The 12,365-nt window shown below is 44.6% G+C and overlaps 1 protein-coding gene across 3 annotated transcripts in view; it reads right to left on the reverse strand.

Moving 5' to 3' along the window:
- Nucleotides 1-12,365, reverse strand: part of RIPOR3 (RIPOR family member 3) — a 117,292-nt gene that overhangs the window by 32,997 nt on the left and 71,930 nt on the right. For all 3 annotated transcript variants that reach the window (XM_063459681.1, XM_063459683.1, XM_063459682.1), the window contains exon 12: nt 9,126-9,271. In XM_063459681.1, coding sequence (XP_063315751.1) covers nt 9,126-9,271 — 146 coding nt within the window. The remainder of the gene's footprint in view (nt 1-9,125; nt 9,272-12,365) is intronic.

A 12,365-nucleotide genomic window follows, 5' to 3' on the forward strand; every position in this document is an offset into this window, starting at 1 on the left:
TGTTATTAAGACAGCTGCAGGGTTTAGTTCAGGTTATTTAGATTTTAGTATTAATTATAGAATTACTTGTTTTCTACTGTACTTGTAGTGATGATTAGCCTTTGTTACTAGTGATCACGGTTTATACGTTTAAGCTGTTCTTCTGACGCGGTTCCCGCTCTCCCCCTCCTTACCTCTCGATCAGATGCTCTTTGAAACTTGCGAACAGCAGTTCATTGTGCGTATGCGCGCTGGCACTTAACGGCCGTTCGCCACACGAATACGTGCGATTGACGAACAATCAGGAACATCTGATTCCTGAGTTGTTTGTTAGTTTGTCCCATATAGTGCGTACCACTTGTTCGCTCATCGAACAGCTATTTGCCGCGAAATTCCTCCCTTTTGTCTATTACTCCTGATCCTCCAGATCGGTTGTCTATCCGGCTTTCCCCGGGAATCGTTAAATTTGCCCGGTAGCTTGCTTACGTGAATAGGAGACCCGCACTGCCTTGGTCCGTGACCCCTCTCTCTCAGTTTATTCCGTAAACCTCATTTACCAGTAATGTGAATAGCCAGCCAGTACTGGGAGCTAATAAAGACACAAAGGGCGAGTTCAGAAAGGCTCGGGATAGGTTCAACTCTATCTCAATCAGGAAAGTCAAGAATAACTCCTCAGACTTCGAAAGTTCAGAATATCTGGGTCTATGTCAAATCAATATTTAGAAAGTAAACCCCTCTTGCTTCATTGCTGGGCACTTTGTAAACCCTTGGACAAAGCTTGCTTCTCCCAGACTGTTATAACACAAGGTTTCCTGGCCAGCTGCAAATGAGCACTTTCTGATGCCGGTCCGCTGTTTAGTAATAAACAGGCAACGCACTCCAAACAGTCTAATGGAAAAAGATTTGCTCGATCTGGCTTCGTCCACGAGCGGAGGGGCCTGCGATACATTAATCTGATTGATAGGATTTGTATGTTGGATCACGTTATGGAACACAGAGTAATAGCAAGTAAGATCACATGTACCGTTCTCATCTCTCAACACATTCTTGATAAATGGCACTTAAAAGGAAAGCTAAAACCCAAACAGAAAACACACTATTTATTTTAGTTTCGCCTCGTGCGGCTCTGGGATCCACTTTCTTTGTTATGAATTGAAAAACCACATTGCTTGTCATCGAGATTAGATTAAGCAGGATCAAGTCTACTCTTTAATGTGCTGGCCATGAATAATGGGAGTTGTGCAATAGCAGGTGAAATAAAGTTTTAATATATATAAATGAAATTTCAAATAGAATTAGCAGAGGGGTGATTGCCCAATTAATTCATTTTACCATCACCTCGTATCATAGTCACCTTTGCGACTAACCCACAACTCGCATCAAATATCTTTAAAGACCTCTAAGCACCACAACCACTACAGCAAGCAGAAAGGAAGTGGGGCCACATAAGAAAGGAGCGTGTCGGTCTGGCGTAATGACTGACAGACTCCCGGCAGCCCCCAATCAGGGCATACCCCAAAGTGCTGCTGAAGATGTCTCTGCATGGTCCTAGTGCCCTCAGCACAGTGAAAGCACGTCTATTGGTGCACTCACACGGTGCTGACTGGGTACAGTTCCCTGGTGTTCCCAGATTGTGGGACAGGGAACAAACCCAGGACTCAGGAACAGGAGTCCAAAAACTGGAGGAACCCGCTGGAGACTCTTGGAAGGCCTGCTCGGTGTAATACAGAGAGAGGAGGTAGTTTCTCTTTAAGGCAAATTGCTGTTTTAGTCCTTTCTTGGCTGATGATGAGTAAAGAGAACAGGTCTGATGTGGAGGTGGGAGGGTACCTGCTTGGTGACAGGAGAGTAAATACCTGGGATGCAAACTACGTCAGAGCATTCTGAACTTTACAAACAAAACAGTGCGGAAAATTCACTTAACGGGAACTGAGCAGCGATTCGAATAACTAATTGGGGTTCAAGATGTATTCTTCACTGCCAACACAGAGCACTGCCACACCAATTCTGCCATCAGAGGCGCAGAACACAATACCTCCCCTTCTGCCAGTACAGGCCCAGGGAGGGCAAACACCCCTTCTGCCCCCACAGGCACAGCGATCCTGGCATAGCTTGGAGTCTGCCGCATACATTATATTATTATTACTATTATTATTTGTATAGAGCCAACAAATTTCACATAGATCACGTCTATCACCGTAGACCCAAGAGCCACGTATATAAGCCCTACTGCCACTGCATGACAGGGTAACATACACCCCACATTCACCCTGGCACTGCACATACAGATGGCATGTACACTCCGTATTCATTTAAAGAACATTATGACACTGACACAGAGTAAACCCCCTGAGGTCTCTAATTTCATGATATCATCGCTTGAAAGAATGCCTTCATTTGCAGTTATCAGGCAGCTCGGAGAGCGTTGAAAGTGCAATGTTGTTTCCTGAGGCAGTGGGACATCTCAAACTGTTTGCTTTGGAAGGTCCATCCGAAGCGTTTAACGCGCAGAATGCATAATATATCACTGCGTTCCAAGCCATCCACTGCCTGCAGAGCCTAGAACACTCAGCTCAATGTGTGCCCCCTGCGGAGACGGGGTGCGACTCTCTAAATGTTTAGTGTCTGAAATAAACTCCGCAAGATGTGTAATAACACAATGTGCCGGGAAATCTGCTCAAAGAACTTCCATGAGAAAAGATAAAAAAGCAGGATTTACCGTCAATACACGGCGCTTCCAGAACCGATAAAATGACGGCAGACAATAAGGGATTCTGGGTTCCAAGTGCTGATTTAGCACGAATGCTCACTTTAGTTTTTATATTCTCCAAAATAAAGAATAGATGTTGTGACAAAACGAGTTGTAAAGCAATAAACCTGGGAGGGTTAATCCTCCTGGGTTGCCAAATTCTATTTCTACAACTTATTTCCCTAAACTCCAAATCTATGAAAAGGGTTTTTTTTTGTTTTGTTTTTAAAAAAAAAAAAGTTTTTCATGAAACAAGGAAACCATCCTGGTGCTCAGGGAAATTAGCGGCAATAAATGGTTACTGCCTTCTGACACCGGGAAGAGTAGAACGAAGGTGTTTTGCAGAATTTGGCAAACTTCATTTTATATCTGAAGAATGGGTCACTCGGCCAATTCTTAAAGCAGAACAAAGAGTTGCCAAGCAAATGCAATAAAAGTTAGAGAACTAATGATCTAACTGAGAGTGTAGCATGATTTGCGGTCTAGTTAGCGTTATAAACCATTGCTATTAAAAGGAAAAGTGATTCTAAATTGTGATCAATTAATCTAGCAGAGAATCATAAAACAAACCATTCCTGTGCGGCTTAAACAGACTCTAGGAAAATTGTGAGTTAGTGGAGTTTCAAACTGCACATATTGCCTAAAATGTTTCACAAGTGACTGTTATCTTAATCCATTCAATAACCATTTGTTATTTAATATACAGCCCAACATTGAGAGGTATGCAATGAGAGGGCCGACTTCCTAGGGGGTGTCACCCATAACAAAGGGGTACAAGGATGCCAGGCTGTCAGACAGCCTCCTGGTCACACCCCAATCTACAGGACCATGCACAGGAGCCAGCCTTGTACCTACAGGACCATGCACAGGAGGCAGCCTTGTACCTACAGGACCATGCACAGGAGCCAGCCTTGTACCTACAGGACCATGCACAGGAGCCAGCCTTGTACCTACAGGACCATGCACAGGAGCCAGCCTTGTACCTACAGGACCATGCACAGGAGCCAGCCTTGTACCTACAGGACCATGCACAGGAGGCAGCCTTGTACCTACAGGACCATGCACAGGAGCCAGCCTTGTACCTACAGGACCATGCACAGGAGGCAGCCTTGTACCTACAGGACCATGCACAGGAGCCAGCCTTGTACCTACAGGACCATGCACAGGAGGCAGCCTTGTACCTACAGGACCATGCACAGGAGCCAGCCTTGTACCTACAGGACCATGCACAGGAGCCAGCCTTGTACCTACAGGACCATGCAAAGGAGCCAGCCTTGTACCTACAGGACCATGCACAGGAACCAGCCTTGTACCTACAGGACCATGCACAGGAACCAGCCTTGTACCTACAGGACCATGCAAAGGAGCCAGCCTTGTACCTACAGGACCATGCACAGGAACCAGCCTTGTACCTACAGGACCATGCACAGGAACCAGCCTTGTACCTACAGGACCATGCACAGGAGCCAGCCTTCTACCTACAGGACCATGCACAGGAGCCAGCCTTGTACCTACAGGACCATGCACAGGAGCCAGCCTTGTACTTACAGGACCATGCACAGGAGCCAGCCTTGTACCTACAGGACCATGCACAAGAGCCAGCCTTGTACCTACAGGACCATGCACAGGAGCCAGCCTTGTACCTACAGGACCATGCACAGGAGCCAGCCTTGTACCTACAGGACCATGCACAGGAGCCAGCCTTGTACCTACAGGACCATGCACAGGAGCCAGCCTTGTACCTACAGGACCATGCACAGGAGGCAGCCTTGTACCTACAGGACCATGCACAGGAGCCAGCCTTGTACATACAGGACCATGCACAGGAGCCAGCCTTGTACCTACAGGACCATGCACAGGAGCCAGCTGTGTACCTACAGGACCATGCACAGGAGGCAGCCTTGTACCTACAGGACCATGCACAGGAGCCAGCCTTGTACCTACAGGACCATGCACAGGAGGCAGCCTTGTACCTACAGGACCATGCACAGGAGCCAGCCTTGTACCTACAGGACCATGCACAGGAGCCAGCCTTGTACCTACAGGACCATGCACAGGAGCCAGCCTTGTACCGACACGACCACGCACAGGAGCCAGCCTTGTACCTACAGGACCATGCACAGGAGCCAGCCTTGTACCTACAGGACCATGCACAGGAGGCTGCCTTGTACCTACAGGACCATGCACAGGAGCCAGCCTTGTACTTACAGGACCATGCACAGGAGCCAGCCTTGTACCTACAGGACCATGCACAGGAGCAAGCCTTGTACCTACAGGACCATGCACAGGAGCCAGCCTTGTACCTACAGGACCATGCACAGGAGCCAGCCTTGTACTTACAGGACCATGCACAGGAGCCAGCCTTGTACCTACAGGACCATGCACAGGAGCCAGCCTTGTACTTACAGGACCATGCACAGGAGCCAGCCTTGTACCTACAGGACCATGCACAGGAGCCAGCCTTGTACTTACAGGACCATGCACAGGAGCCAGCCTTGTACCTACAGGACCATGCACAGGAGCCAGCCTTGTACTTACAGGACCATGCACAGGAGCCAGCCTTGTACCTACAGGACCATGCACAGGAGCCAGCCTTGTACCTACAGGACCATGCACAGGAGCCAGCGTTGTACCTACAGGACCATGCACAGGAGGCAGCCTTGTACCGACACGACCACGCACAGGAGCCAGCTGTGTACCTACAGGACCATGCACAGAAGGCTGCTGAAGTGCTCTCTGCATGTTCCTACTGCCCGTTCACAGCAAGAATGTGTCTAATTGTACAAACATAAAATATGCACAGAATTGACATTTGTCAGTCCAGAACAGAGTGTGCTGGGAGTAAAACTAGCCACCAGCACAAAACGCAATATATCTCTGGATGTGTAGCGTTTCAAGCAGAAATGCTGCTGTTGCTGTCTCCTACCACCATGACCACCATGAAATTACCGGGAATTCAAACAAAATCCATGAAATTCCATCAATCACGAGTAGCTGCAAGGAAGAAGAATTTGATGTGGATTTGAGAATGGCAACGTTTCTACGTGTTTGGCTGTAGGGCAGAGACCTTCCTGATTAACAACTTTATGAGGAGGATGGAGAAGAGTAGGTCAGTCTGAGTCAAACCACGTTTCAGGAATTGGATCAGGTATCTCTCAAGGTTTAGACAAACTGTCCTCGTGGACAGGTAAAGAGCAGATCCCCGTAGGTGATTTAGGTGTTAAAATGTTAGGTTATCCTGGTATATAACTTACTAAAGAAAAAAAAAGAAAAAATCTAAAGACCTGTTGAAGGTGCATAGTAATCTGTTGTTTGTTTTTCGGAACCCGTATTGCGGCCGCGCATGCGCACTGAGACACTTTCAGCTCTCCTCCTTTTCGAGAGTAAACTCCGCCCACACCAATAGGATTACCCACGCGATTGTGTATCCTCGCAATAGGAGGGACTTTTCTACCTTCAAAAAGCAGATTCCTCATGGATGCCCTTTCAGCTCTTGGGAAAGGAGGTGTTAACCGCCAAAACGCGCGTCGGGCTGCTGATGCATATACTTTGCTTTTATATTCACTTTGTTTGTTGACAGTGATATGACGGAGATCTTTAATTTAGGGGGGCTGCCTCGAAGGAGCAGGGGGGTGGCTTAGCTAGCGTTCGTAGAGAAGCGGATACTTATCCATTTACCTTCAATTTGTTTGCTGGCTCTCCCCGCTCGTTCGCTGTATTCCTGGTGCCTATGCACATATTGAGTGTTGTTTCCATAGGGGGACTGCATTGTAGCAACAGGGGGGAGTTTAGACAGTTTCAGGGTTTATATTGTCTCTACCCTCTTCCCCCAGAATAATCTGCTTACTAAGATCTTTTGAACTACATGTGTGTAGAGTATATATATTTACTAACTTTGGCTAAGGAAGCCCCTTCCCTTAATACTTAGATCTCAGGTCTAGTATTTATCTACTTCCACTGCGGAGTAGACTCTCTATTTAATTACTCCCTGCCTCATATGTTTAATCCTATATGTACTACATTTTATCCACAGAACACTACACAAAGCAGTTTGATATTTTGTGTCAAATTAGTTTACTATCTAAATGTTACATTTGTAGCTTGGGAAGTTTACAGTGACAGTCCGATACAGTATATAGATTTAGCAGTCATTCAATCTTCACTTTTTATATACTTTTCTCACATCACAGTTGGTTTGCACAAGCACCTTTTTCTGTTTAGTATGTGCTTATTTTCAATAAAGTTTATTATCCTATATTGAATGTTATCTAGACGTATGCCTCGTGGCCCTGGTTTTTCCTCCTATGTTTAGAAGTTAACCATCCTCATTAGTCTTCATTATTTGATTTTAAGGGTTAGGCCCGATCTACATCTGTAACCCTTTCCAAACTCTTAGGATAGGTTTCCGTACTATTCTTTTGTTGTTTTTTTCTTCAAATGATCTGTTTAGTCATTCAAGATGTCAAATATCATCGGAATATGTGGTCTCTGGACTGACTCCTACGGTCAATGAAGACGTTCCCCTCTCCTCCACCACGGAAACAGAAGTTTTATCAATTAATAAAGAGTTCTTGGAAACCAAGATGATGTAATCAACCAAAACTCCACGTTCATTCATCTCTCACTGGTCTACAGGTCCACATCTGGTGAGTACAGGAACCAGACCCAGAATGATAGAGTGATTTCCTTGTGGGCAAATTCTCACAGCAAAACAAAAAGCACTCTTCAATGTTTTTACCTCTGTGCTACCAATCAAGTGACGGATGTTGGGCAGAAAAAAATTAAAAATAATCACATTTCTCTGTGGACTTTCTGTTTTGGCAAATATTATTCACAGAATATCAAAACATCTGTGATTCTAGTACGATGTGTTTCTTATATATCAGGACTACCTATTGTATTGTTTATAATTTAGGTAGCAGATGCTTCCGTAACGCTTCCAAAAGAGACTGTTGAAATCATTTAATTACGCATTGTATAATTTGTTTCTTTTTCTGTTTTGTGCCAAGTCTGGCGTTCGACTGTATCCCAATAACTCTTATTGCGTAGAAAACCATAAAGGCGAAGGACTCCAATCTGGAAGTTCTTCTGTCAACTACACCTCACTGACGAGCTCCGAGAAGGCCGACATGACAATCAGTTGGGCTATATCTCAAACAGCTGGGATTTGCCAATATTTGTTTTTTACATTTGTGGTTGGATTAGCATGACTTAGGGTCTCTCTCCAGAGGCACAAGGGAGATAAAATGGAGTGAGGACCTGGAGAAGGGCAAGTTACCGAGTAGGCAATTCTGTATTTCATTTATAAATTGTTTACATAGAATTTCTAGCAGAAAAAATTAAAATAAAATACATTTCATATTAAATAACTTTATATTAATATGTCTCTTAGCGCAATGTATAGAGAACAGACGAGCATAAAAAAAATGAGGGATTTTGTAACACTGTCCCTTTAATATTTACATTTAAATCTGCTATGATTGCTGCAAATGAGCAGGCTTTCCAGCAGCTGCAGTGAGCTCTGCCCAGCACAGAAAGGTGGCGAGTAGCTTTTATCCTTTTCTAGCACTCCCATAGGATAGGAAAGCTCATTGAATCCATTGAATCATAAAATAAGACATGAGGTCAAGATGACTTTAAAGGGCTACTCAAATCACCATGACCACTTCAGTAAGAAAAACGCTGCACATATGGAATTTAACCCTTTTATTGCCAGAGATGTAACTCCACCTCCAGCTGATGCTTTCAGCCAATGAATGGCCGTTAGGATCTGCATTTGGCTTGTACAGCTCTGCAGAGGCTGAATGTCGTTGCAGCCAGAAAGATAAGTCCCTTAGAGTCCAGCAGGTCACGGTAAGAGGGAAACCATTGCAAAATGGCGTGCACCAGTGAAATTTTCATTTTGTACGAATGCATTCGGCCAAAATAAAAATTAAATTCGCCCATTCCGAATTTAGTCTGTAAAACATTTGTGCGCCCCCCCGCCCCCCCCCCGTACCCTGTCTCAGGTTGCAGGAAGAACAAGCAGTTTTTGTTTCTCCTCCGTGCTGTAGGGCTTAATTCTCCTGCAGCACAGATGTGACAGAACACCCTGTCACTGGAATACTGTGTTCCCTTACTATTGAAATGAAAAGGTAATGCATTCGGCATTTGCCCTTTTGTTTCGTATATAATTCGTATGTAGGACTTTTGTTTATGTTGTAGTAAACGAATATGAAAAAGTCTGAAAATTCGGCCAAAATCATATTTGTCCAATAACAAATACACATGTCTAGTTTCCCGACTACTGGGAAAGTGAGCCAGGGTGGCCCTGGCATCATAAACACTATGGTGGGCTTGGAGTAACCATTTAAGTGTGTAAGACACCAAATATATGCGTGATTTTGTTCTTACTTACTTCCATGTGACTTCAAGCTGCAGTTTAATCGTTCCTAATTCAGTGATGTCTACGATTATGATTCTCGGTCTGGTTGTAAAGAAATCGGCGCTGTCACATGTTACGACTCCAACCAAAATAGTCGTCAGGCCACGCAATTCAAGGACCTGGGACAAATAAAAAATAAAATAAAAAAATTACATTTCTAATAAAAAAAAAATACAAAAAAAATTCATGTTGATTCAAGAGATAAGCAAAAGCATCGTACGATAAGACGGTTTCAGTAATTTTACCAAAAATAAGTAACTTTTTTTATTCAGCAACAAACCAAGACTGGGGTAAAAACATCAGATTATAGACCCCATTTAAGAGACTTACAAACATGTGCTACAGCATTCTACTAAAAGTGCCCAATCAAATAATTTACTTACCTCCTAGCCCTCGCTGCGTTAGTCTCCGCACTGCCACCCCGCCTCCCATACGGAAGCATTGGGAGAGTAGAGCAAATGCGGCAAATTTCATTGTGATTTCAACTTTTTAAACAATTATGCAAACAGTAGACATGTGCAATTCGTTTCAGTCCGAATAGGAATTCGGACGAATTTCGGACCATTCGGACACTTCCGAATGTCCGAAGTGCCGAAATTACCGAAGTGCCGTAGTTCCGAAGCACAGTATTGCCTAAGTACTAATATACTTACCCAGTGAAAGAAGAAGAATGTTACATTGTATACAATTTTAAATAAAAAGTATACAAACATAGCCAGGATTCACCTGTAAGCATTTGCAACACTTAAAACAATCAAGTAACATACATTCATATAAAATGTAAGTTACTTAGCCAGTCATGTAATGTCAGGAATGAATAAGTAGATAACTCGCTAATTCCCACGGTATTAGGGAGCTATCTACTAAAAGGCTGAAAGACCTAAATTGGTCTTTCAGCCAAATGTACTAATACTAAGTAAAGATTACTTAGTATTAGTAAATATTGCCCCTACTCGCTATAGCGCGAGTAGGGGCATGTCTATTAAACAGTGAGCAGCCTGTGGGGCTGAAAAAAAGAAGATTTTAGAAGAAAGAAAACATTGAATGGTAAGTTTTATTTATTTTTTTACAGGTACTTAGTTAAAGGTCCGCCCCTCATTAGTTTTAGGGTGAGGGGGGTAGGTAGGGGGATAAGTTTTATTGGGGGAGGAGGGGGGTGACTAGGGGTTTGGGGACCCCTAGTCACCTGGGGGGATATTTTTTTTAAGGGCCCCCACCCGCCGCTCAGGGTTGGGGGCCAGGGGGGAGGACCTTAGGTCCCCCCCTTATTAGTATTTAGGGCCCCCACCCGCCGCTGAGGGTTGGGGGCCAGGGGGGAGGACACTAGGTCCCCCCCCTTATTCTAGTTTAGGGCCCCCACCCATCGCTCAGGGGTGGGGGCCAGGGGGAGGACATTAGGTCCCCCCCTTATTAGTATTTAGGGCCCCCACCCTCCGCTCAGGGGTGGGGGCCAGGGGGGGCACTATTTTTTTTTTTTAAAACAGTGAGCAGTCATGCACATGCCTAGCAAACAGTTTAAATAGCTACTTTTGACATCTTGAAGCAGTGATGGAATGCAGGGGCAGTGGTTTCCGGTAGCTCTGTGAGCAGTAAAAGACCATACCTCCCAATTGTCCCTATTTAAGAGGGACAGTGCCTATTTTGGGCCCAAATACCTCTGTCCCTCTTTTCTAGAAGCTCCGTATTGTTGTGGTGTGTCTGAGCATATAATAGAGCTCCACAGCAATAATACTCCCAGTCATGTGTCTGAGTGTTTAACAGAGCTCCACAGTAATAATACTCCCAGTAATGTGACTGAGTGTATAACAGAGCTCCACAGCAATAATACTCCCCAGTAATGTGACTGAGTGTATAACAGAGCTCCACAGCAATAATACTCCCAGTAATGTGTCTGAGTGTATAACAGAGCTACACAGAAATAATACTCCCAGTAATGTGACTGAGTGTATAACAGAGCTCCACAGCAATAATACTCCCAGTAATGTGACCGAGTGTATAACAGAGCTCCACAGCAATAATACTCCCAGTAATGTGTCTGAGTGTATAACAGAGCTCCACAGCAATAATACTCCCCAGTAATGTGACTGAGTGTATAACAGAGCTCCAGAGCAATAATACTCCCAGTAATGTGTCTGAGTGTATAACAGAGCTCCACAGCAATAATACTCCCAGTAATGTGACCGAGTGTATAACAGAGCTCCACAGCAATAATACTCCCAGTAATGTGTCTTTAACCCATTAAGGACCAAACTTCTGGAATAAAAGGGAATCATGACATGTCACACATGTCATTTTTCCTTAAGGGGTTAAACTACAATAAATGTGTTTAGAAATCAGTCTGTGTAAATAAGACACATTGTTCTTCTTATAAATTATATTTTAGTTCTATATATTGTTATTAGTAAGTCACCTAAAATTTCTCTGAACAGCCCCGCCCCTGGCCACACCACAATTCACACCCCCAAACAGCCCCATCCATCGTCATCCCCCCAGCCTCACCTCTAAAATTAAATTGTTGATTTTAATTTTACAGAGGGAGGAGTTTCAGACAGGTGTGTGCGCAGTGATGTAATGCAGGGGGAGGGGTTTATACAGCTGTGTGCGCAGTGATGTAATGCAGGGGGAGGGGTTTATACAGCGGTGTGCGCAGTGATGTAATGCAGGGGGAGGGGTTTATACAGCTGTGTGAGCAGTGGTGATGTAATGCAGGGGGAGGGGTTTCAGCCAGCTGTGTGCGCAGTGATGTAATGCAGGGGGAGGGGTTTATACAGCTGTGTGTGCAGTGGTGATGTAATGCAGGGGGAGGGGTTTATACAGCTGTGTGCGCAGTGATGTAATGCAGGGGGAGGGGTTTATACAGCTGTGTGCGCAGTGATGTAATGCAGGGGGAGGGGTTCCTACCATATTTAATCTATGGTGATCCCTTTAAATTATTTGTTTTACCAGAAAAGCTTGCTCCCAGGATTGGGTGATACTTTCAGTATTGAAATCTAATAACGTTCGGTTGGACAAAGTTCTAAATGTGGAGCAATCGCTGTGGAAATGGGTAGAATGTGCCTTCCATTTCGCAAGAATTGTAGTCTACACAGAACTTCCAGAACGCCCCAGTACAAACATATCTCGCCATCGATTTTCAATGATCTGATGCAGCAAAAGAAAAACGATAAAGAACCTCTTTAAACCGTTATAATTTGAGACCCCTATGAGCAGGAG

The sequence above is a fragment of the Pelobates fuscus genome, chromosome 6, assembly GCF_036172605.1.
Source record: "Pelobates fuscus isolate aPelFus1 chromosome 6, aPelFus1.pri, whole genome shotgun sequence".
Lineage (NCBI taxonomy): Eukaryota > Metazoa > Chordata > Amphibia > Anura > Pelobatidae > Pelobates > Pelobates fuscus.